Source organism: Macaca mulatta, chromosome 11, assembly GCF_049350105.2.
Source record: "Macaca mulatta isolate MMU2019108-1 chromosome 11, T2T-MMU8v2.0, whole genome shotgun sequence".
NCBI classification, from domain to species: domain Eukaryota; kingdom Metazoa; phylum Chordata; class Mammalia; order Primates; family Cercopithecidae; genus Macaca; species Macaca mulatta.
The window spans coordinates 49,252,453-49,276,784 of record NC_133416.1 but is presented as its reverse complement, the minus strand read 5'-3'; the positions used below and the strand labels follow the sequence as shown (position 1 = coordinate 49,276,784).

Here is a 24,332-nt window from a genome sequence, read left to right as displayed (position 1 = left end):
TCAAGCCAAACTCCCTTCAAACATACTCTTGAAAATAGAAGATATTATTTTGGCCACCAGAGGCCACCCAAGTTTCATAAGAACAAAATTATAATAAGAGAATTCTAGTCCTAGAATTCTAGTCTAGAATTTTGCCAGTTGAGAGCTGGGCAAGTCGTCTCTCTTATCCTTATCTCTGAGATTGTACTAGATGTTTAAGGTTGTTTGTTAGCTGTTATTATAAACACTGGCTTCAAAATACCTCCATAGTTCAGTATGATGAAAATTACCATCTCCTATGGTAATTAGAAGACAGAATACACTAATATCATCTTACATTCAAATGGAAACTTGCAATTTTCTTTTTCTTTATTTTACTTAGACAAGGTCTCACTCTGTTGCCCAGGCGGGAATGCAGTGAGGCAAACACACCTCACCGTAGCCTTGACCTCATGGGCTCAAGCGATCCTCCCAACTCAGCCTCCCTAGTAGCTGGAACCACAGGAATACCACCACACCTGGCTAATTTTATTTTTCAGCAAGTCATGTCTTACCATGTTGCCCCCATGATAGAACCTTGTAATTTTCAAAGGATTTAAAAATAGCTGATAAGTACAGCAAGCTTCCTGATTAGTGGCATATGTTGTTTATGGTATTATCCAGGCTTAGGAAATTGACCAGTTAGTGATGAAAATAGACTCCCAGTGAGTGATCCTGCTACCTGCCACATCATCACTACGTCTCCGCATATCAGTGCAGTTTCAACGGTACTCCAGAAAAGTTATCTAAGCCCCTAACAAGATATGCAAACTGAAGAACCAACAGAAAAATAGAAGGACCCTCTACATCACAATTAGGCAGAGAACAGAATTAGAACTCAGTGTGGAGAATACATGCTTCATTTAGAAGTGTACTAATAACTAGCTCTGGATTATAAAAATCTTGTTCTCTTATGCCATATTCAATGAAGACAGTATGCTTAATATACCATCATGGGATATTTAATTCCAGAAAGAAAAGAAGCCTTTCTTAGAGCACTCCATTGGGCTACCCAACCACTGTTACGTTAACTTCACCTGAGGGCTGAGAGGGTACGGAGGACTTGCACTCTAAGCAAAAGTGTCATGGAAATTGAGAAAACAAAGTCACAGGCAACATCCTTCTGTCAAACCATTAACTCTGAATCCAAAGCCAAGATAATGGATCTGTTTTTTCATTTTATCCAATCTGGTTATAGTAGCAACTTAGGCTATAGTAACTCTGCATTCCAACCTAGTCAGCTTCCATTATTAAATATACTCAGGATAAATAGCTTCCCCTCCCCCCCAAACTCATTCCTTCACTTTTTATATTCATTCAACAACTATTGATAGTCAACTAGGGTTACTGAACAGCAGTCACATTTGACCTCAAACTTTAGCTGAACATAGGTCTTTGCACTGGCAATTCCCTGCACAGAATGTTCCTCTCCAGGTGTAGGGAAAAGAAAGAGAGATCAGACTGTTACTGTGTCTATGTAGAAAAGACATAAGAAACTCCATTTTGATCTGTACCATGGCCGGGCGTGGTGGCTCACGCCTGTAATCCCAGCACTTTAGGAGGCCGAGGGAGGGGGATCACGAGGTCAAGAGATCAAGCCCATCCTGGCTAACACAGTGAAACCCCGTCTCTACTAAAAATACAAAAAATTAGCTGGGTGTGGTGGCAGGCACCTGTAGTCCCAGCTACTCAGGAGGCTGAGGTAGGAGAATCGCTTGAACCCGAGAGGCAGAGGTCGCAGCGAGCCGAGATCTCGCCATTGCACTCCAGCCTGGGTGACAGAATGAGACTCTGTCTCAAAAAAAAAAAAAAAAAAAAAAAAGATCTGTACCCTGAACAACTGTTTTGCCTTGAGATGCTGTTAATCTGTAACTTTAGCCCCAGCCTTGTGCTCACAGAAATATGTGTTGTATGGTATCAAGGTTTAAGGGATCTAGGGCTGTGCAGGATGTGCCTTGTTAACAGTATGTTTACAGTCATCGCCATTCTCCATTCTCGATTAACCAGGAGCACAATGCACTGCGGAAAGCCGCAGGAACCTCTGCCCAGGAAAGCCGGGTACTGTCCAAGGTTTCTCCCTACTGAGCCAGACTGAGATATGGCCTCATGGGATGGGAAAGACCTGACCGTCCCCTAGCCTGACACCCGTGAAGGGTCTGTGCTGAGGAAGATTAGTAAAAGAGGAAAGAAGGCCTCTTGTGGTTGAGGTAAGAGTAAGGCCTCTGTCTCCTGCATGCCCCTGGGAATGGAATGTCTCGCGGTATAAAACCCAATTGTACATTTGTTCTGTTCTGACATAGAAGAAAACTGCCCTGTGGCTGGAGGCGAGATATGCTGGCGGCAATGCTGCTCTGTTCTTTACTACACTGAAATGTTTGTGTGGAGAGAAGCATAAATCTGGTCTACGTGCACATCCAGGCATAGTACCTTCCCTTGAACTTATTTGTGACAGACATCTTTGCTCACATGTTTTCTTGCTGACCTTCTCCCCACTATCACCCTGTTCTCCTGCCGCATGCCCCTTGCTGAGACAGTGAAAATAGTAATCAATAAATACTGAGGGAACTCACACACTGGTGTCGGTGCAGGTCCTCCATATGCTGAGCGCCGGTCTCCTGGGCCCACTGTTCTTTCTCTATATTTTGTCTCCGTGTCTTATTTCTTTTCTCAGTCTCTCGTCCCACCTGACGAGAAATACCCGCAGGTGTGAAGGGGCAGGCCACCCCTTCATCCAGGTATCTGTGGAATTAACTTTCCTGCCCTTCAATGTCACCTTCTTAATGTCACTTAACTAACAGATCCCCCAGTTGTGCTATTTTTAATTAGCACTAATAATCTAAGATACTATATAATGTACTTTTAATACACATTAGTCCTTCACTAGTAGTATTTCTACCAGTAGTATTTCTAGTAGTGAGGGTGTAATCTGTATTAAAAGTACACTATATAGTATCTTAGATTATTAATGCTAATAATAATAAACAGCAGGAATGTCTACTTGTTCATTGATGAATATTAAGCTCCTAGAACAATTTGCACACTGTGCTCAGTATTCAGAGTGAATTAATATTCTAATGTTTCTATTAGAAAATATTTGAAATTCCAGGCCAGGCGCGGTGGCTCACACTTGTAATCCCAGCACTTTGGGAGGCCGAGTGGGGGTGGATCACGAAGTCAGGAGATCCAGACCATACTGGCTAATAGAGTGAAACCTCATCTCTACTAAAAATACAAAAACAAAATTAGCCAGGCGTGGTGGTGGGCACCTGCAGTCCCAGCTACTTGGGAGGCTGAGGTAGGGGAATGGCGTGAACCCAGGAGGGGGAGCTTGCAGTGAGCAGAGATCGCACCACTACATTCCAGCTTGCGTGACAGAGTGAGACTCCGTCTCAAAAAAAAAAAAAAAAAAAAGAAAATATTTGAAATCCAGACAACTAAACATAAATTTTAGAACATAATTAGTTAAGGTCGTTGAAAAAAAAAATTAACTGATGCCGGGGCCCAGTGCAGTGGCTCATGCCTGTAATCCCAGCATTTTGGGAGGCTGAGCCAGGTAGATCATTCGAGATCAGGAGTTCAAGATCAGTCTGGCCAACATGGTAATACCCCGTTTCCACTTTAAAAATATACAAAAATTAACCGGGCATAGTGGCACATGCCTGTAATACCAGCTACTCAGGAAGTTGAGGCAGGAGAATCCCCTGAACCTGGGAGCTGGAGGGTACAGTGAGCCATGATCGTCCCACTGCACTCCAGCCTGGGCAACAGAGCAAGACACCGTCTCAAAAAATAAAAAAATATAAAGTACTGTATTCTCTACTAGTTTCACAAGTCACTTGACTTTCCAACGCTCTAAGGATATTTCTTCTATAAGCCCGAATGTACTGCACTAAACTTAGTAGGAGATCCCTGATTGTCCATTATAATTGATCAATTAACTGAAATTACACAAGTAAACAAAAATGCCAGATGTCTGCCTACATATAATATTTATAAATCTGAATCTTATTTCATATATGGATTGAGGTTAAGGTCTTAACTGGTCAGCCTCCTTCCAGTGTTTTACCCTCCATTTTACCCTAAAAAAGGATAATCAACAGTTAATGCATATTCATAATGTGAAGTTTCCAGGATCAAGAATCTAAGTGGTTTATTAACCATAATAAATCCAAACTTCTATCTTCCATATGCCACCTTCTATTATATCTAACCTTCTATTCTCTCCAAAAGCATATAATTATGCCAGTTTCCTTATTGTGCCACAAACAGACTAACACACACTATCATAGAGCTGTTTATTTTCCAAACTGGATACCTTTTCCTATTCTCTCATTTGACATCCAACAGTCCATCAAGGCCCAACTCAAAACCTATTATTCTCCACAAAGCCCATTAAATAAATCCTACATGACTTAAAACAGATTCCAAACTAGTGACTGATAGGCCACATGAGACTTGTGTTTGACCCATTTTTTTTTTAATAAAATTCTATTCCACCGACAACATTTAAAAACTGGGAGAGGATGCTTTTTTAAAAATTCTATTACCAACTTTTTTTGAAAAAAGTAGATGTTCTGGCAAAACTAGGATCATATTCTCACAGAGCCACAACCAGCTGTAGCTGAGTGGCAGGTGACCCCTTTTATGGGTGAAGTATTCATTAACGTTAACTGTCTGATCTCTGAGACCATACCTTCAGCACCTGCAATCATTCAAGAAATACCTGACTGTCTTATGTGCCAAGAACAGTATTAGCTACTAGAGTAACAAAGACCAACAAGACAAACACAGTCCCTCACCGATAGCCTCGCTTAGTAGGGATGGTAAAGAAACAAGCAATTAGGATACGTGTGATAAATGCCGTAAGGGAAGTGCAGGGCAGCTAAGAGTACACAGCAAAAATACCTAACTCTATGGAAGTTAGGGAATACCCCTCAAGTAAAGTGACAGCTAAACTCAGATCTTTAGTAGAAGTTATCCAGAAAAAGGCAAGAGGGAACAGGGAGCTCAAATGTCCCAGAGAGACAAAAGAGCCTTTGTGAAGATACTGAGGGAAGACAGTATTTTAAGGAATTGAAATCAGTTCAACATGGCTACAGCCATGCCCAAATTTTAAATGCAGGGTCAGAGAAAGGGCTCAACTGAAATGGCTGGCAGGAAAAGCTACGTGTTATCAATAGTAAAGGTTAGGAGATGAAAGAGAATTTCACTAAAGAAGTTGAATACGTAAAATAGTTTAAGCAGGAAATAGATGTTTCAGAAAGCACAGATGGGGGTGTTGAGGGGTTAAATGGGGAAGAAACGAAGAAGTAGTGATAGCCTAAGTCGAAAGGAAGCACAAAGCAGCATGGAAATGAGACTATAGCACAGAAGACCAAAGAGGCTTACATCTTGTGCGGTAACCAAGGATAACAGGGATGTAATGCATAGTAGGTTTGGCCGGCCACAAGTTTGCCAAGAGACTTAGTCCCAGCGGTCCCCTGGCGGCCACGGAGGTATTCAGGCCTCTCAAAATTCAGCTGCGCCCTGGATGGATTGCACTTCCGTCCCTCTAGAAGACATCGGCTTCACTCTGGATAGATTGTGCAGGCTCCAGGCGAGGCTCTGGGTTCCAGGCTGCTAGAACGCAGGCTCCCAGGGAGTGGTTAGAGGCCTGGTCTGTATGTGCTGGTGGGCAGAAGTATAAACTACCTTGCATTATGTTCTGATTTTTCTGTAGGAATGATGGGCACGTTATGGCCTCTTACAGAAAAAGCAGTGCGTAGCCATTATAGATTTACAGGAAGAGAAAAGGTGCCAAGAAGTTCAACATTTGTCCATACCCACGCTAAAGATGAGTCATTCTGTGAATCTAACTCTCCCCAAGTTGTCCTTGTCTCCCCAACTAGACTGAGATCTCCACCAGAAAACAAAACAAACCAAAAAAAAAGGTCCGTTTATTTTGTAGTTCCCAAAGTGCCTAATAGCTGGGTACGGCGAACACCTTCAGTACAATTACGAACTTCCTGACTGCTCTCGGGTTACTGAAGTTACCTAGCTCAGTCTTCTTTTTGCATATTAAGGCGCTACAGAGAGGCGAACCCGTATCTTAAGACTCAATACTTCCCTTTATTCCAAACTCCACTGCGTCTCTCCACCCTCAACCGCATGGGCAGAATTGCTGCACAATTCAAAGGCAGGGGAATCCAGGACCCGACACAGAAAACTCCCGCCTGCCCCCGCTAAACCCCCAGCGTTTAGCAGCCCGCACTCGCTCTGCATCCATCTCTGGGAAAGGTAAAAGTCGCTCACCGACTCTGGCCCTCCGAGACACCCCGTAAACGTAGTCGTCCGCTCGCCGCCGTTATCCCAGTAGGCACTTCCGGCGCGCGCATTGACGTCAGCGAAGCGCTCGCCTCTGGGCCCGCCTTCGGGGCCCGGATCTGAAACAACCGGGAAGAGGCACCGTGGCTGCTACCATCTGGTCCCCGCGCCTGACCCCTCCCAGGACTCGTGATGCCAAGGCCGCTGCGAGCGGCTACGAAGAGTCGGGGTTGAGCCCCAGCTGAGCTGAGGGCTCGCACTCTTCTGGTCTCCCAGGCCCACCCCACGTGAAGGTAAACGCCTCCTCAGCTGCGGCCTTCTTTTCTGCGGGACCCCCTCCCCAGACTCGGCTGCCAAAATGCTCTGCCCCTCTCTCCTGCCACCCTTTTTATTCCAGGACCTTAACGTCTACCTGCCTTCGCGGCTCTCAGCAGAACGTCTAAGGCATAGTTTCAAATGAGAAACTTTTAAAAAGCGACCTATCTATGTTGAGTTCCTGAAGTTTTCTAAATAATTCCCCCAAAACACCAAACATGAGGCAGTTTTCTCATTCCTTCACGAATTGGCATGCCTTAGAGTCAGTACTTTTCCATTTGTGATGGTTCGTCCCCCATCTCAAATACACACCACACGCTCTTTTTAAATCAGAAATTTGAATTTGGTTGAGTCTGATATTCTCACAGTAATTTGCTGACTTTGTAAGATAAGGTGTGAAAATTAATTACTGATTACATTTGTAAATTTTATATACATATACACACATACATACAAGTCCGTCTCTTCCAGGCACCAAGCCTATTTATATAATGTATCATTTCATAATTTGGCAATAAGCAAAGTTAACATTTCGAAAGAAGTTTATATTGTCAATGCGTAAAGCTTAAATTTCCTCCTTAATATCATACTAAATGGGGAAAAGAAAATTTTCCTCTTTACACACCACTCCAGAGAAAAAAAAATTAAGACAAACAAAAAAGGTACCCAGCCATAGTACAGGCATGCACAGCATAACAACTTTTTGGTTAACAACAAACCACATATACCACAGTGGTCTCCTAAGAGTATAATACATTGTACCATGTTTTTAGTGCACCTTTTCTGTCTTTAGCTACGTAAATATTTACCATTGTGTTTCAATTGTCTACATTATTCACTACATTAACATGCTATACAGGTTGCAGCCTAAGAGCAATAGGCTAGACCATCTAAGTTTGTCTCAGTACACCCTATGATGTTTGCGCTATGAAATCACGTAACACACTCAGAACATACCTCCTTCGTTAAGCGTAGCATGACTGTGTATTAGCAAAAATCAGTGACTAAGGTTCTTTCTGAGTCCCCATGCTCTTTCTGATCTGGGTGAGCAAGGTGTAGGTATTGTCCATATACAATACATATGCATTAAAGCATTTTTTGCTCATAGTCTGAGTGGAAGTTAGGAGTAGCCTTAGGGTTTTTCCTTCATCTATTTAAAACCCATCTCCATACCCATACAGTCTGGCACTGAAAGTGTTGATGTAAAGAATACTTGAAAGAAGAAGAACCAAAAAAGAATTTTTCTTGAGTGGTGACTGGGAAAAAGGAATTCCTTAATTCAGCCTGCTGGAGTTCCTAACTTGTAAGGAAGGTGTACAAATCTGGCATAGTTAAATCGGTGATTGTTAATACTGTATTGATTTTTGTTTTTTGTTTTTTGTTGTTGTTTTTTCAAAATAATACCTAGGACTGGTCTGATTGTTTTATTTGGAATTAAGAATACCTGGTTTAGGCCACTTTGGGACGCTGAGACAGGTGGATCACTTGAGGTCAGGAGTTCAAGACCAGCCTGACCAACATGGTGAAACCCTGTCTCTACTAAAAATACAAAATTAGCCGGGCATGGTGGTGGATACCTGTAATCCCAGCTACTCGGGAGGCTGAGGCAGGAGAATTGCTTGAAACTGGGAAGCGGAGGTTGCAGTGAGCCAAGATTGTGCCATTGCACCCCAGCCTGGGCAACAAGAGCGAAACTCCGTCTCAAAAAAAAAAAAAAAAAAAAGAATCCTGGTTTAGATTGATTGCTGATAGGTTTATTTTCACTTTTAGAAATGAGTGGTGGATTGGCTCCAAGTAAGAGCACAGTGTATGTATCCAACTTGCCCTTTTCCCTGACAAACAATGACTTGTACCGGGTAAGTAAATCTTATCAAGTGACTGCTATTTGAGATACAGATAACCTTAAGCAAATAGTTCTCCTTGGCAAAATTCTTTTTTTCTTTTTCTTCTTTTTTTTTTTTTTTTAAAGACAGTCTAATTCTGTCACCCAGGCTGGAGTGCAGTGGCACTATCATGGCTCACTGCAGCCTCCTGCCCCCTCAGGTGGTACTCCCACCTCAGCCTCCCGAGTAGCTGGGAAATACAGGTGTGCGCCACCATGTCTCTACAAGCTACCTGGGCACCTAAGGTTGGAAGATTGCTTGAGCCTAGGAGGTGGAGGCAACAGTGAGCCAAGATCACACCACTGCACTCCAGCCTGGGTAACAGAATGAGACCCTGTCTCAAAAAAAAAAAAAAGAAAAAATAGAAGCTGTATTTATTGAACATTTAAGTCAAATTATATGTTAGATACTAAGGAGATGCTAAGATGTTAGGTGCTAAGGAGAAAAAATAAAGCGGGAAAGGTGGGCTATTGAATGTTAAGTTGGGAATGGAGGTGAAATTTTACACAGGGAGGTCAGGAATGCCATTATTGAGAAGGTGACTTTTGAATAACGACCTGAAACGAGTAAGAGGCACCTGTGCAAATTCTGGAGGACAAGCATTTCAGGAAAAGAGGGGTAATCTTAGGTAAGCCCACTCAAGGTGCCTTATAGGACCTATTTACATCATGGTAAGGACTCTGGCTTTCACTCTGAGTGAAACGAGAGGCCATTAGTAAGTATTATGTAGAAAACTGTACTGGCCTTCAGAACCCAGTGTTGATAACACTGCAATCCAGTTATATTACATTCCAGCATTATATAGCTTAATCATAAAACGAAAAAATTCATTATTATTGGTTGCATATACTAACACGTTCTAAAAGACTTTTTATATAATAGGAACTCTTAGTATATGGGTAATGAGCTGGAACCATAGAAATAAATGAGATTGCATAGGATAAAATAAAAGTAACAGAAGAGAGAGCCAACTATAAAGTTCCACCAACATATTAATGGTGGGCAGAGGAAGAAGACTGATAGAAATGGATTTTTCATTATAAAAGCTTTTTTTATGAGGTTTTTTTTGTTTTGTTTTTTAAATAAAGCAGTCTAAGGATCTGTCTTCTCAAACAGGGATTGCTTCGTAGGAATAACAAGGTAGAGGTGAGGGTAGAATTGGAAAAGTGCTACTCCATAACATTGATATTTGAAGCACAGGTATAGCTGGCACTATGATGGAGTTGATAGTTGCCATGGGTATACCTCAGGAACACAGCAGCTGTCCAGTGTGTATGCCTTAGATCTACCACATGTGTAGAGTGAGTTTTTTTCTCTGTGTTTACTCCATTGTCAAATTTAGGAACTGAGACAGATACATGTGACTCCAACAACAGTAAGAATATTATTCTAGTAACCAAAAAAACCATTTTTTTAGGGCCTGCCTTATAGACTGAAGGCTGAAATTTTTCATAAACTATAAAAGAATTTTGTCAACATCTGCAACCTAAAAATTTGATGTTTTCATGATTTTAAAATAAATTGTAAATATGTGGTCTTTTGTTTCAGATATTTTCCAAGTACGGCAAAGTTGTAAAGTAAGTATTCACATTAAATTTTGTAACTTCATTTAAAAGTTTATCTGAATTTGCTTCTCCATTTTTTTCAATGACAGTAAATTTTAAAAAATAAAACATACTTGATGTAACAAAGAAAATAATACTATTAACATTTTTATGACAATTTTAGTTGCTTTTCCATGTACATAAACATGTAGACAATTTTTCTTCAAGACTGTATTCCATACATTCAATTTTATTTTCTTTTTTAATTTGATATATCATAAATGTCTTTCCATGTATTATAAAGATACATCTTCATATCTAATGGTAAACAAATATTTTGGTTACTAGGAAGTGTTATCAAGTATACTATAAGTAACCTACTTTCAAATAAATAGGGGTTTTGTTTTTTTTTTTCAAATAAATAGTGTAAAATCTAATATTTCTGCATCTGACTTGCAGGATGCTATGAGACTGATAAATAGAAAACGTATTATCTTCCTTCAGAGAAAGCTTAGAGATCATTGGAAAGACTAGAAACATACAAATGGTATGGATGATAACAGGGCTGAGGGTTAGGAACAATAAAAAGAACTTGAACTCGTATTTCACTGTTTTAAATCAAGCAACTATATTATGGGGCAAAAAAGTAAAAGGATACTGTCGTCCTAACTATCTTATAACCAATATACATTCTGATATAAATTTAAAATCCCAATAATTTTGAGCATATTTCTCTTGGCTAATTTCTTCTAGTGTTCCATAAATGGATATTAAACAGTTGAAGCTCATTTGCATCTTGAAATTACTAACTTCTTTTACACTTACTTTGCTATTAAAAAATCATTATCAAAAATGCTTCTGTGTAAATTTTTGGGTGTTCAGATTTTAAAAAGTCATCGTCATCAGTCCAAACACTGGTAATGATGATGGTATGTAATACTTAAATGAGCACATATATATGCCAGGCATTGTTCTAATCTCTTTATGTGTATTATTTAATTCTCACAACTACCCTTTAAGGTAGGTACTGTTATTATCTCAATATTATAAATGATGAAACTGAAGCACACAGTAAACCTAAAGTCATCTTGCTAGCTAATGGTGGAGAAAATATTTGAATCCAACAGTGAGATTTCAGAGTCCACTCCCTTTTACCTTTTTTTTTTCTGCTTTGTCAGAATCTTTGAGTGGATCTCCATGTCAATATATAGTCCTGAACCATGAAACTGCAATGGAATTAAAGACACAGGGTGATAAGCACCTAGAAACAGGGAAGACTTTAGAGAGCCAGAGAAGGCTTACCTGAGTCAGTGTTTTTTGAGTGGAAACCTAAGGATGAGTAACAGTTAAGTAGGCAAAAATAAGGGAGGAATATTTCAGGTAGAGGGAATAGCTTGTGCAAAGGCCTTGTGGCAAAAGAAAATAAAGTGACATCAAGAAATAGAAAGAAGGCCAATGTGACTAGAGATGAGTGAGTAAGGGGGACAAAGCACAAGATGGCTCCAGAGATGGAAGCAGTTTCCTCATCTTCTTGGCCAGGTTACAAAGGTATTTGGTTTTCATTCTAAGAATATCAGGAATCATTTAAGAATTTTAAGTGAGGGGTGACATGATTTAAATTTTTTAAAGTTTATTCTGGCCTAATGTAGAAATTAGATTGGAGGGGAACAAAAGCAAATGCAACTGGGCACAGTGGCTCACACCTGTAATCCCAGTGCTTTGGGAGACCAATGTGGGGGGATCACTTGAAAGGTCAGGAGTTCAAGACCAGCCTGACCAACATGGCGAAACCCCATCTCTACAAAAAAATACAAAAATTAGCCGGCCGTGGTGGTACACACCTGTAATCCCAGCTACTTGGGAGGCGAGGCATGAGAATCACTTGAACCCAGGAGGCGGATGGAGGTGGAGGTTGCAGTGAACCGAGATCATGCCACTGCACTCCAGCCTGGGCAGAGCAAGACTCCATCTCAAAAAAAAAAAAAAAAAGAAAAAGAGAAAATGCAGTGAGACCAGTCTGAAATCTAAAACTGTAGCCCAGGGGAGAAATCTGTACTAAAATAGTACAGGTAGAGCTATAGAGACTGGTCAGATTTGAGAGGTGGTAAGATTTCAGAAATCATTATGAAGTAAAATGGGTAATACTTAGTGATATGTATAGGAAGGAAAGTGGGTAATATTTAGTGATGTGCTTACTTCGTACATAAGGACTTTGTGAACAGGAAGGAGGTGTTATGGATGACATTCAGGTTTCCCAAAATAGTGTATGCTTCATATTATGTGCTTAAATAAGTACATCATATACCTTGTATTAGGAAATTAGGTGCTACTGTCTACCTCTTTTCCCTTGCCAGAAACATGGGAGTCACAGTAGATTTGTCCTTTTAAATCTCTGGTGTAAATTTTTTTTCTGTTACCACAGAAGGTATCTCTATCAAAGTATTGTATGATAGTTGGTTTGTTGGTCTGTCTCCACCACTAAACTGTAAGCTTTCTCCTGAGGGTAAAAACTACTGTTAGTGCTTAGCACATGGGTTTGAGGCTAACAGAGTGACTGAATGACCGAATGAATGAACACATACAATGTACTCTTTTAGAAACTACTTTTCCTATTTTTTTTGTCTATTTTTCCCATTGAATATAAAGGTATATCTATCAATGAACATATTGAGGTAGGCACGTATGGATTACAGAGACAACCTTAAAGGAGTTTACATTAAAATAGATGAGATGAGGCATTTTTTATGAATAACACAATTCAGCAGAGACTAGCATAATGGAGGAGAAATGATATCCAGTTGAAGCTATTAGAAACTGACACATTGACTTGAATCCCGAAAGAATGAGGAAAATTTTAATGGGCAATGATTCAGAGGTGAAAGAAGATAGAAGCTGTGTGAACAAAGGCACAAATTTGGAGAAATACAGGCCATGCTACTGGAGCATTGAGTGGTTTCTTTTGAGTAGACTTCATAGTTTGTACGTGGGAAGGAGCAGTGAAAGATTAAGGAGATGGGAGCCAAATCATCAAGGATACTGACTGGGGGACAAAGAATAGGCAATTTACAGAACCAAAGATTTTTGAACAAAGGAATGGTGTGATTTTATTCCTTAAGTAGAAGACCACTTAGGGATATGAGAAAATTATAAGAGAAAAAATTATAAAGGAACCAATAAGAATAGACTGTTAAAACAGTAATGCCCCTATGGACAAGAAAAAAGCAGTGGAATCAGAAAAGAGGCAACAGATGAGAGATCATTAATTGAGGATGATGTAGAAAGCCAACACTTCTTTTGAAATAGTGCTTTAAAAAAAAAAAAGATAACTTTCACAAACGTTACGAAAAATTCCAAAATGTAAAGCAACTACCTTATTCAATATTTCTGTCAAAATTGGTTAAAATGTTTCCTGCATATTCTCATAACTGGTGCTTTGACGATAACCAGTCTAAATTTGAACCTTCTTACCTTGGGTGCTTGCCTCTCCTTACCTTCTAAGCCCATTGAATATACAGGTGTACCGTTTGAGAAACTAAACCATTTTTGTTGCCCATTTTTCCCTAAATTATTTCAACTTGTTCTTCTTTTAAATGAAATTGGACATCGCTTTTCTTAATGTGATGGCATCTTTTTATCAGTTTCATTCCAAAGACTATGTATGTACCTTAACCCAAACCCAAATAAAATAATTTTAATATGGGAAATGTTATGCTGAATAAAACTTCTATTTATTCACTTGTGTCCTATTATCTATTTTCCTGTAATTCAAACATGAGAAAATTACTAAGCTTTATCTTGAACATTATCTTTGTTTTAACTTTGGAAATAATTTCAAGTTTATAAAAAGTTATGACAATGTTAGGTACTAAGAACAGCAAAATATCCTTCATGTAAATTCACCTGTTATTAACATTTCCCCCATTTACTTTATCACTTGTACTCTCTCTTGCCCCGTATGTGTGGATATATACACACACAACTTGTTTTTGTGAGGTATGTAAGGGTGAATTACAAACATCATCGCCCTTTATTCCTACATACTTCAGTGTGTTATTTCCTAAAAGTAAGGATATATTTTATATAACCACAGTACAATTACCAACTTCATAAAGTTATTTTGATACAGTAGTTTTACTAAATCAACCATTCATGTTCCAATTTTGTCAGTTGACCTAATAATGTCCTGCATAGTATTTTTCCCCTCTATTAGAGGATCAGTCTAGAGTCAAGTATTGTATTGTCTTTAATTTTTCTTTTTAGGCTCCTTTAGTCTAGAACATTGTAAGGAATATATAGCCTACCCTCTTCCCCTCCCCCTCATTTTGTATGTTGCTGATGTTTCCTTGTTATTAGATCTAGTTTACATTTTCTTGGCTACTATACTGCATAGCGGATGTGTTGTTCTCAGAATACCACATCTGGAGGCAGACACTGTCAGTCTGTCCCTCAGTAGTGATAGGAATTTTGATCACACAGTCAAGGTGTTGTCTAGATTTTTTCACTGTAGACTTATTTTCCCTTTGCAATTAATAAACAATCCATGGAAGACACTCTAAGACAGTACAAGTACTCTGCTCCACATAAAAATCTCATTTTAGACTTAGCATTTGTTGATGGTTCTTGCCTGATCCAGTCTTTACCATGATTGTTGCCAATTGGTGATTTTTCCAACTCCAGCATTTCCTCTACATTCACCAGTCATCCCTTGGCATTCTGCTGTAAGCAAGAGCCTTCCCTCCCATCTCCTCCACTTATTTACTGGTCTATTATCAGTAAGAATTGTAAATTCCTACCTTCTCTGTGGCCTATAATTTATTACTGTAATGAATTGTTTTGGTGCTCAAATTGTCCTTGATTTGGCCAGTGGGAGCTCCTTCCAGCTGGCTGCTGTATTCTTGGCCCCATCATTCATTCATTCATTCATTCATTCCTCTCTCTCTCTCTCTCTCTCTCTCTCTCTCTCTCTCTCTCTCTCTGTCTCACTTGCTCACTCACTTTTGCACTCTCTTACTTTCTGGTGTAAGATGTTCCAAGCTCCTCTTGTACCTGCCCTGCTCTAGCCTTTGAATCAGCTATTTCTCCAAAGAGCCCTGGTGAACATTGTTTTTAAACTATGTTAATTGACATAGGGTGAGCAAGGGCCTTCAGGACTAGGGTTGTGGATGGGGCAAGAGAAAGAGCAGGCTCTGTGCTGTCATAACTCTCCTTATCACTCAGGTACACCCTAGTAGGTGGTATGGCTGAAAACCACAGAACTGGAGATTCTTTTTCCCTAAAGATTGGGGTCTCACTGTGTTGCCTAGGCTGTTCTCAAACTCTTGTTCAGGCATCCTCCTGCCTCTGTCTCCCAAGTAGCTGGAACTACAGGTGCGCACCACCACACCCAGCTCTGAAGATTTTTTTTTTTTTTCTTATTTTTCTGAAGATTCTTTAAAAGAATATTAAGAATATACTTTGATTCTAACACTTAAAAAAATAAGTAAATCATTTTACTTTTTGTGTAAAGTATACCTTTATTTTGTTTTGTTTTGCAAGCTGAGGGAGTTAGTATGGAAGAGGGATTATGGTTACTCCTTAAGATTTCATTGTCTCTGTAATCTCTTTACTTCACCCTTCAATCTCTGATTAACTCCTAATCATAGGTGTGCTCACTTGTGTTAAATCAGTATCACCCTTTCCCATTTCTATGCTTGATATCCCTTGACTTTGAAGAGATAGCTGATTTTTCAAATGTATTAATTTATCTTATAAATTTTTCATTTAGCCCTTTTTAAAATGAATGTTTCAAGTATTAATACCTGTTTTGTTTATTGCTGCCTCATTTTTAACTATTTGTTTATGCTTTAAGGGTTACCATAATGAAAGATAAAGATACCAGGAAGAGTAAAGGGGTTGCATTTATTTTATTTTTGGATAAAGACTCTGCACAAAACTGTACCAGGGCAATAAACAACAAACAGGTAAGCTATTCATCTCCATCGAGGTTTTTAGCCCCAAAGTCTTTATGCTCATCCAGGCCAAAAATGTGGGGATATAGTGGATCATCAGGTCCAATAGATATCTGTAGATTCTTAAGATAGATCTAACTTATGGAAAGAAAAGAGGTCAAACTGTACTGGGTTCTCAAAACATTGGTGGAATCTCAGGAATAAGAATACTACAGAATAGAATTTATCATACCTAAGTGACAATTGCTAAAAAATCAAAATAAACTAGAATTGAAGATTTGAGAAAATTGATTAAATAATTAATTTTAGATTTCAATGAAATACATTCTACATTTACAGTTTTCTCTTGTTTAGTTATTTGGCAGAGTGATAAAAGCAAGCATTGCTATTGACAATGGAAGAGCAGCTGAGTTCATCCGAAGGCGAAACTACTTTGATAAATCTAAGTGTTATGAATGTGGGGTAAGTAAACCTAAAACTTAATGTAACTTTCCATAGTTTAAGATACTTTTCACGTCAGTCTTTTATTTTTGCTCACCAAAACTTCTGACTGGCTGAACCAGGTTATGAAAATGCTTTATTTTTTAATATTTATTTTTTTGAGACAGGGTTTTCCTCTGTCACCCAGGCTGGAGTGCAGTGATGCAATCACAACTCACTGCAGCCTCCACCTCCTGGGCCCAGGTGATCGTCCCACCACAATGTCCAAGTAGCTGGGACCACAGGCATGCACCATCACACCCTGCTTAATTTTTTAATTTTTTTGTAGAGGCAGGTTGTTCCTATGTTGCCCAGGCCAATCTCAAACTCCTGGGCTCAAGCAGTCCTCCCACCTCAGCCTCCCAAAGTGCTACAGTTACAAGTGTTAGCCACTGTGCCTGGCCTAGTTGTTTCACTTAGGGACTCTAAACTCATCAAAGTAAATTCAGTTGAAATGCACTGTGTAAAGATAACCTGAGTTGGGTAATACAAAGTGGTGTTTTCTCTAGTTCCTAAATCTTTGAAAATCACTAGTTTTAAAAGTGTTAGACTGATTATTTATGTCACTGTCTTGCAAGATTTTAGTAACTCATAAATTTTTGTTAATAGGATATTGCCTGTTTCTGTACCAGTTTTTAAGTTCAATAGCAACATTATCATGTGACCTTATCCACTATGGGATATTGTGTTTTGAAGTTTTTAATTTTTTCCTATTAGTATTGCTAGTGTTTTATAACTGAACTATCCTCACATTTTCTTCTTTGGTTCTCTTCATGATCTGTCATTATCCATTTAAAGTTTTGGTGATGAGGAGGAAAAGACAGCCATAGAATAATTTTGTATAAGATCTGTATTGGTACCAAGAGAATTTTAGTCTGGTTCTCACAGGTGTAAGTTTGTAAAATGACCATATAAAATACTTAAGAAACAGGCCTGGCACAGTGGCTCATGCCTGTAATCCTAGCACTTTGGGAAGCTGAGGTGGGTGGATCACTTGAGGTCAGGAGTTCAAAAGCAGACTGACCAACATGGTGAAACCCCGTCTCTACTAAAAATACAAAAAAATTAGCCAGGTGTGGTGGCAGGCACCTGTGATCCCAGCTACTTGGAAGGCTGAGGCAGGAGAATCACTTGAACCCAGGAAGCAGAGGTTGCAGTGAGCCGAGATCACTCCACTGCACTCCAGCCTGGGCGACAGAGCGAGACTCCATCTCAAAAATAAAAATAAAAATAAAATACTTAAAAAACAGAGTCGAGAGGTAGTAATGGGGAGCTGGGGAGAGAATCATGGAGAGATACCATCCTGGCTACAAAATCACATGGAAGATGCAAGGAAATGGCTTGAGGTCCTCTACCCCACTGTCACTCCCCATACCCCCCACAAAAAAGATAACTAAATAAACAGACTGACGGATGAATGAATAGAAAGAGTGAGCAAGCAGTCGCTTGGATACATACTGATTCTGTCAATTCCTATGATTCTGAAACCTCTTAAGTAAACACTTTAGAAACTTTTCCAAAGTTCTGAGTTTTGTAAAAGAAAGAAAGGGAGGGAGGGAAGGTAGTTACATTCAGATTGGTTTATATCTTCATATTCACAGTGAATATTAAGTTATCTGAGAAATCCTAGATGAATCTGTTAATTGGTTCCTTTTGGTATATGGATCCATAGAGTTGTTATTTTTTTATATTTTTATATTTAATTTCCCTCCCTCCAAAAAACCTATTTATATTTACTTAGCCTGGTTTTTCTAAAGTTATTTCATTAAATCCTTTTTAGTATGGGATATGTTAATATGTTTTGCTATAATATTATTCCAAAACACAGTTTCAGATATGCTTCTCTAACTATATTTTCTCAGCAGCTCATTAACAGTAAGTAACCTCTCTTAGGTTGGGCCATGTCCTAGGTATACAAAGTGCACAGTCTGTCTGCTCTGTCAAATATACTGGAAAAGCATGATTATTGTTCCCTTCTATTGTTCTAACCTTGGCTCAGTCCCCACACCCTACCCTGACATACCTCTTAAATGGAATTGTAGTGAGCTGATGTCCAGATTATAGTTGAGCTCTTATGTTTTACAAGTCAATGTTCTAGCTAAGTAGGAATAATAGCCTAGTCCAGCATTGTCAAATGAGAATATAATGCAAGCCACGTATGTTACTAAGTCTTCAGAAATCCAATGTGTATTTTACCTTTACACTACATATCAATTCAGACAAGTTCTCAATAGCCACATTGGCTGGCTAGTGGCTACTGTAATTGGATAGTGCAACTGTAGTCAGCATATGAAAGGGAAAAAACGAAAGTAATTCATAGGAAAAGTGAGGAAGAAATTTTCCATTTGTTTTTTGTTTTTTTGTTTGTTTTTTGAGACAGGGTCTTGCTCTGTTGCCCAGGCTGGCGTGAAGTAGCACAATCTCGGCTCACTGCAGTCTCTGCCTCCCGGGTTCAATCAATTCTTGTGCCTCAGTCTCCTGAGTAGCTGGGATTACAGGCGCGTGCCACCACGCCCAGCTAATTTTTGTGTAGTTAGTAGAGACAGGGTTTTTCCATGTTGGCCAGGCTGGTCTTCAGCTCGCTTCCTCAGGTGACCCGTCCGCCTCAGTCTCCCAGTGCTGGGATTATAATCCCAGCAATCCCAGTGCTGGGATCCCAGCGCTGGGATTACAGGCTTATAATCCACCATGCCTAGCCCAAAAGAGTTTTTTTTTTTTTTTTTTTTGAGACGGAGTCTCGCTGTGTTACCCAGGCTGGAGTACAGTGGCACAATCTCTGCTCACTGCAAGCTCCGCCTCCCGGGTTCACGCCATTCTCCTGCCTCAGCCTCCAAGTAGCTGGGACTACAGGCGCGCACCACCACGCCCGGCTAATTTTTTTGTATTTTTAGTAGGGATGGGGTTTTACTGCATTAGCCAGGATGGTCTCGATCTCCTGACCTCGTGATCCACCCGCCTCGGCCTCCCAAAGTGCTGGGATTACAGGCTTGAGCCACCGCGCCCGGCCCAAAAGAGTATTAAGCAACATATTGGAAATTAACAGGAATAGTTTTATCCTCATTTTATCAGTAACTTAAGATGTTTACATTTAGGGTAAATGATCCATTTAAGTTTTGATTTTTTTTTTTTTTTTTTTTTTGAGACGGAGTTATTTGCTCTGGTCACCCAGACTGGAGTGCAGCGGCACGATCTCACCTCACTGCCACCTCCACCTCCTTGGTTTAAGCAATTCTCCTACCTCAGCCTCCTGAGTAGCTGGGGCTACAGGTGTGTGCCACTACGCCCAGCTAATTCTTTTTTTGTTTGTTTTTTAGTAGAGACGGGGTTTCACCATTTTGGCCAGTCTGGTCTCGAACTCCAGACCTCAGGTGATCCACCCGCCTCAGCTTCCCAAAGTACTGGGATTACAAGCGTGAGCCACCACACCTGACCGAACTGTTTTATATCTTGAATTTTGAGATTTAAATGTTTGAGAGAAGAGTACTACTTCTACTCTTAGTAAAACCACTAAATAGTCCTAAATGTTAATTTTAACTGAGAGGTACAATATCACCTTCTAAATAGTAAAGTACTGGGTTTTATCATTAATGTCTTTCTATGTGGTCCCAGTATGGGAATATTCCTTTTTAAATTCGAAAACCTTTTAGTAAGGCCGGGTGCGTGACTCACACCTGTAATCCCAGCACTTTGGGAGGCCAAGGCGGGTGGATCACGAGGTCAGGAGATCGAGACCATCCTGGCTAATATGGTGAAACCCTGTCTCTACAAAAAATACAAAAAAAAATTAGCCGGGCATGGTGGCGGGTGCCTGTAGTCCCAGCTACTCGGGAGACTGAGGCAGGAGAATGGTGTGAACCCAGGAGGTGGAACTTGCAGTGAGCCTAGATCGCGCCACTGCACTCCAGTCTGGGCGACAGAGCAAGACTCCATCTCAAAAGAAAAAAAACCTTTTAGTATTAGAGTACCAGGCAAGATTTTGTAAATAACAAATATGGTATTTTTTCTTTCCTTTTTAATGGGAAACAAAAGGAAAGTGGACACTTAAGTTACGCCTGTCCGAAAAATATGCTTGGAGAACGTGAGCCTCCAAAGAAGAAAGAAAAAAAGAAAAAAAAGAAAGCTCCTGAACCAGAAGAAGAAATGTATGTATATTATTCTTACTAAATACATTATCATGTTGCTTTTGTCTTTTGGTTGGTTGCTTTTGCCTATTGGTTGGTTACATTCCAATTTGTTTTTCTTTATTTAAGTGAGGAAGTAGAAGAAAGTGAAGATGAAGGGGAGGATCCTGCTCTTGACAGCCTCAGTCAGGCCATAGCATTCCAGGTATTGTTCTTTTAAAAGGCATCATGCAATAGCTGACTGGGTTTATAGTCCTTGCTTACTTCATTGATCACCTCATGGCAACCTCTCTTTTTCCCCTAACCTCCTAAGCCTTAGGAGACAAGCTGTTTCTCTGAGGTAGTGTGAATGAAAAATTCCCATTGGTTCTTCCTAGATTTTTAAGGGCCCCACAACACTTACTATCTTAATCTTTTTTCATTAAAAAAATGAGCAGAACTATTTACTCAAAGTGAGTATAGCCCAACAGAAAAGATTTTTTTTAGAAATTGCCTAGGATAATTTTGAGTAAGATTGTGAGATGGGACAGAACTCAGGGGAAGGGAGCAGATCTTATTGTCTGCATGGACTGGGAGGGTGGGAAGTAATGGGATTTGTGGTATGTTTTTGCCATGTTTTGAATTAACGAACCATAAATAATATTAAACAGGTTATTGGTTTTGTTTTGTTTTTTGAATCACAGCAAGCCAAAATTGAAGAAGAACAAAAAAAATGGAAACCCAGTTCAGGAGGCCCCTCAACATCAGATGATTCAAGACGCCCAAGGATAAAGAAAAGCACATATTTCAGTGATGAGGAAGAACTTAGTGATTAAAATCTTGCCCTAGCACAGTAATAAAAATCAAGATTTGTTAATAACAATCTTGAAGAGCTAATTTTAATAAAAATAAGAAAAGTTAGTACTATCATGTTAATACTATTATTGGTCTCCCAAGAAAAAAGATATTTTAAAAATTTATTTGAAAAGTTCATTATAAGGGCTTTATTCATGCCTGATTTGTTTACATGAGGACTTCTGAAATTAATCCTTAAAACTGAAACTTCCTGAAGACCGAAAAGTTGAATGATTTATTGTTACTTATGTTAATAAACTTTTCAAGAGAATTTTGTCTTTAAATATGGGTGTTTTGTCATCATATTTCTTGTAGCTTTATCCCAATCTGGATAAATTGTAAATACCTATAAAATAAATTGTATATACCTATAAAATATAGTCATATAGCTCTAAAAGGCTTAAAATCAAACACAGGTGTTACTTGTCTGCCCTACCCATAGCACCAAATTCCATTCCCTAGAAGAAACTACTCATATGTGCACACGTGTTGTTAAATAAAATACATATATTTCTGTCAATAAAAAAATAAAGGAGAATTATTCAATCTCTTATACTTCTACCTTCCTCAATCTTCCCAATGTGGCTGTGTTAAAAATTGGGGGGAAATCCATACATATATTTTTTAATGACCATGTAAATAGTTTTCACTTCTGAGCCAAGGAGTATGCTATGATTACATTTTTCCTAGAGTTAATAGTTGTCTATTTTTTTCCATGTATCGTCTTTGTATTTATGACTAAATCTTCCCATTCTGTCTGCAGGTGGTTATATGGGAGTGGGATTAGCCTTTAATTTTCTACTTTGTATATTTCTATATTGTTTAACTTTGTAAGAATATCCATTAATTACTTTTTAACTAGTAAAAGCAATAAAAATAAGTTAACACTATTATGGTAATACTATTATTGTCATCCCAAGAAAAAATATATTAAAAAGAGATTTGAAAAGTTCATTATAAAAGCTTTATTTGTGTTTCCACTTTGAAAACTACAAAGTGTTAACCACCCATCAGCAAAGAATCTTCCAGATCACAGCAAGACAGAATGATTGAATGCAGTACTCAACCATCTGTTTGGCCATTAGTCAAATACAACAGTTTTGGGTTTTTGGTTTTTTTTTTTTTAATTTTTATTTATTTATTTATTTATAAAACGGAGTCTCACTCTGTTGCCCAGGCTGGAGTGCAGTGGTGCGATCTCAGCTCACTGCAACCTCCACCTCCCCATTTCAGACGATTTTCTTGCCTCAGCCTAAGTAACTGGGATTACAGGCACACACTACCACATCCAGTTAATTTTTGTATTTTTTTAGTAGAGATGAGGTTTCACCATGTTGGTCAGGCTAGTCTCAAACTCCTGACCTCATGATCCACCTGCCTCGGCCTCCCAAAGTGCTGGAATTACAGGCGTGAGCCACCATGCCTGGCGTACAGTTTTAAAGCAAAGAAAAAAATTGGGAAAAGATTTGCCACAAATTTAAGTTTCTATGAATACCTGAAGACAGACTCCAGTAGGAAATAAATTAGTGACAAATAGAGTATTTAGAAGATAAAATAGGCCAGGTGCAGTGACTCATAACTGTAATCCCAACACATTGGGAGGCCAAGACAGGAGGACTGCTTGAGGCCAGGAGTTTGAGCCCCAGCCTGGGGAAAATAAGGAGACTGTCTTTACAAAAAATAAAATTAGCCACTCGCACCTGTAGTCCTAGATACTTGGGAGGCTGAAGCGGGACAACCTGGGAAACAGCATGATCCTGTCTTTAAAAAAAAAAATTTTTTTTAAAGTAAAAAAAAAGTTTATCATTACTTATCAAGGAAATCTGTTACAACCAGGAATACATCAAAATTTACCTAATTAAGAAAAAAAACTTCATTGTTGGTGAGGATGACATTAAGAGCACTTGTGGTATTGTATACTGGCCCTGAATCAATTCTGAAGGGTAATTTAACAGTAAATATCAAACGTTAAGTATGTTCTATTTTTTGAACTAGAAATTACATTATATTTTATCCTAGGGTTCTAATCAGAAATGCAGGTATTTATGTACAAACATATATTATTTAAAATTCAAAACAAATAATTGTCAGCTGGGCACGGTGGCTCACATCTGTAATCCCAGCACTTTGGGAGGCCAGGGCAGGCAGATCACTTGAGGCCAGGAGTTTGAGACCAGCCTGGCCAACATAGCGAAACCCCATCTGTACTAAAAATGCAAAAGTTAGCCAGCCACGGTGACACACACCTGTAATTCCAGCTACTCAGGAGACTGAGGCACAAGAATCGCTGGAACCAGAGAGGCAGAGGCTGCAATAAGCCAAGATCGCGCCACTGCACTCCAGCCCTGGGTGACAGAGTGAGACTCTGTCTCAAAAAAAGAAAGAAAAAGAATCATCAACAGCAAACTAAAGCATGATGCATTTGCAATAATAGATTATTAGGAAGCATTAAAATGTTTCAAAGAATTTTTAATTGTATGAAAAAACATTCCAGATATAATGTCAAGTGTAAAACACTTGTTATATATGGATACATATCTACATACGGAAGGGGGAAATGCGTACTGCTAAAGGAGCAATGCAGAGTGGTTCAGAGGATGCTCTTTTTTTTACTGATTAAGGAAATTCTTTTTTGTTTTTTGAGATGGAATCTTGCTCTGTCACCCAGACTAGAGTGCAGTGGCACAATCTCTGCTCACTGCAAGCTCCGCCTCCCGGGTTCACGCCATTCTCCTGCCTCAGCCTCCTAAGTAGCTGGGACTACAGGCGCCTGCCACCAAGTCTGGCTAATTTTTTGTATTTTTAGTAGAGACGGGGTTTCACTGTGTTAGCCAGGATGGTCTCGATCTGACCTCGTGATCCACCCGCCTCGGCCTCCCAAAGTGC

At 39.3% G+C, this 24,332-nt stretch overlaps 2 protein-coding genes across 53 annotated transcripts in view; one reads left to right on the top strand and one right to left on the bottom strand.

Annotated features, from left to right (window-relative positions):
• The window catches only part of PPHLN1 (periphilin 1), a 123,944-nt gene extending 117,566 nt beyond the window's left edge, over positions 1 to 6,378 (bottom strand). For 17 of the 50 annotated variants that reach the window (XM_077953896.1, XM_077953898.1, XM_077953907.1 and 14 more), the window contains exons 1-2: positions 6,310 to 6,378; positions 2,589 to 2,757 (exon numbers count right to left, since the gene is read on the bottom strand). The gene's annotated coding sequence lies outside the window, so the exon portion shown is untranslated. The remainder of the gene's footprint in view (positions 1 to 2,588; positions 2,758 to 6,309) is intronic. The other 33 variants (XM_077953890.1, XM_077953884.1, XM_077953888.1 and 30 more) reach the window with 2 other exon arrangements.
• A 64-nt stretch (positions 6,379 to 6,442) lies between these two features.
• On the top strand, positions 6,443 to 22,408 carry ZCRB1 (zinc finger CCHC-type and RNA binding motif containing 1). 3 transcript variants are annotated; one of them, NM_001195521.1, is given in 8 exon segments: positions 6,466 to 6,614; positions 8,407 to 8,492; positions 10,068 to 10,096; positions 15,912 to 16,023; positions 16,366 to 16,473; positions 20,521 to 20,633; positions 20,742 to 20,817; positions 21,296 to 22,328. In NM_001195521.1, coding segments are annotated over 7 exon segments (654 nt in total). In that variant the 5' UTR covers positions 6,466 to 6,614; positions 8,407 to 8,408; the 3' UTR covers positions 21,428 to 22,328.
• Positions 22,409 to 24,332: the final 1,924 nt, after the last annotated feature.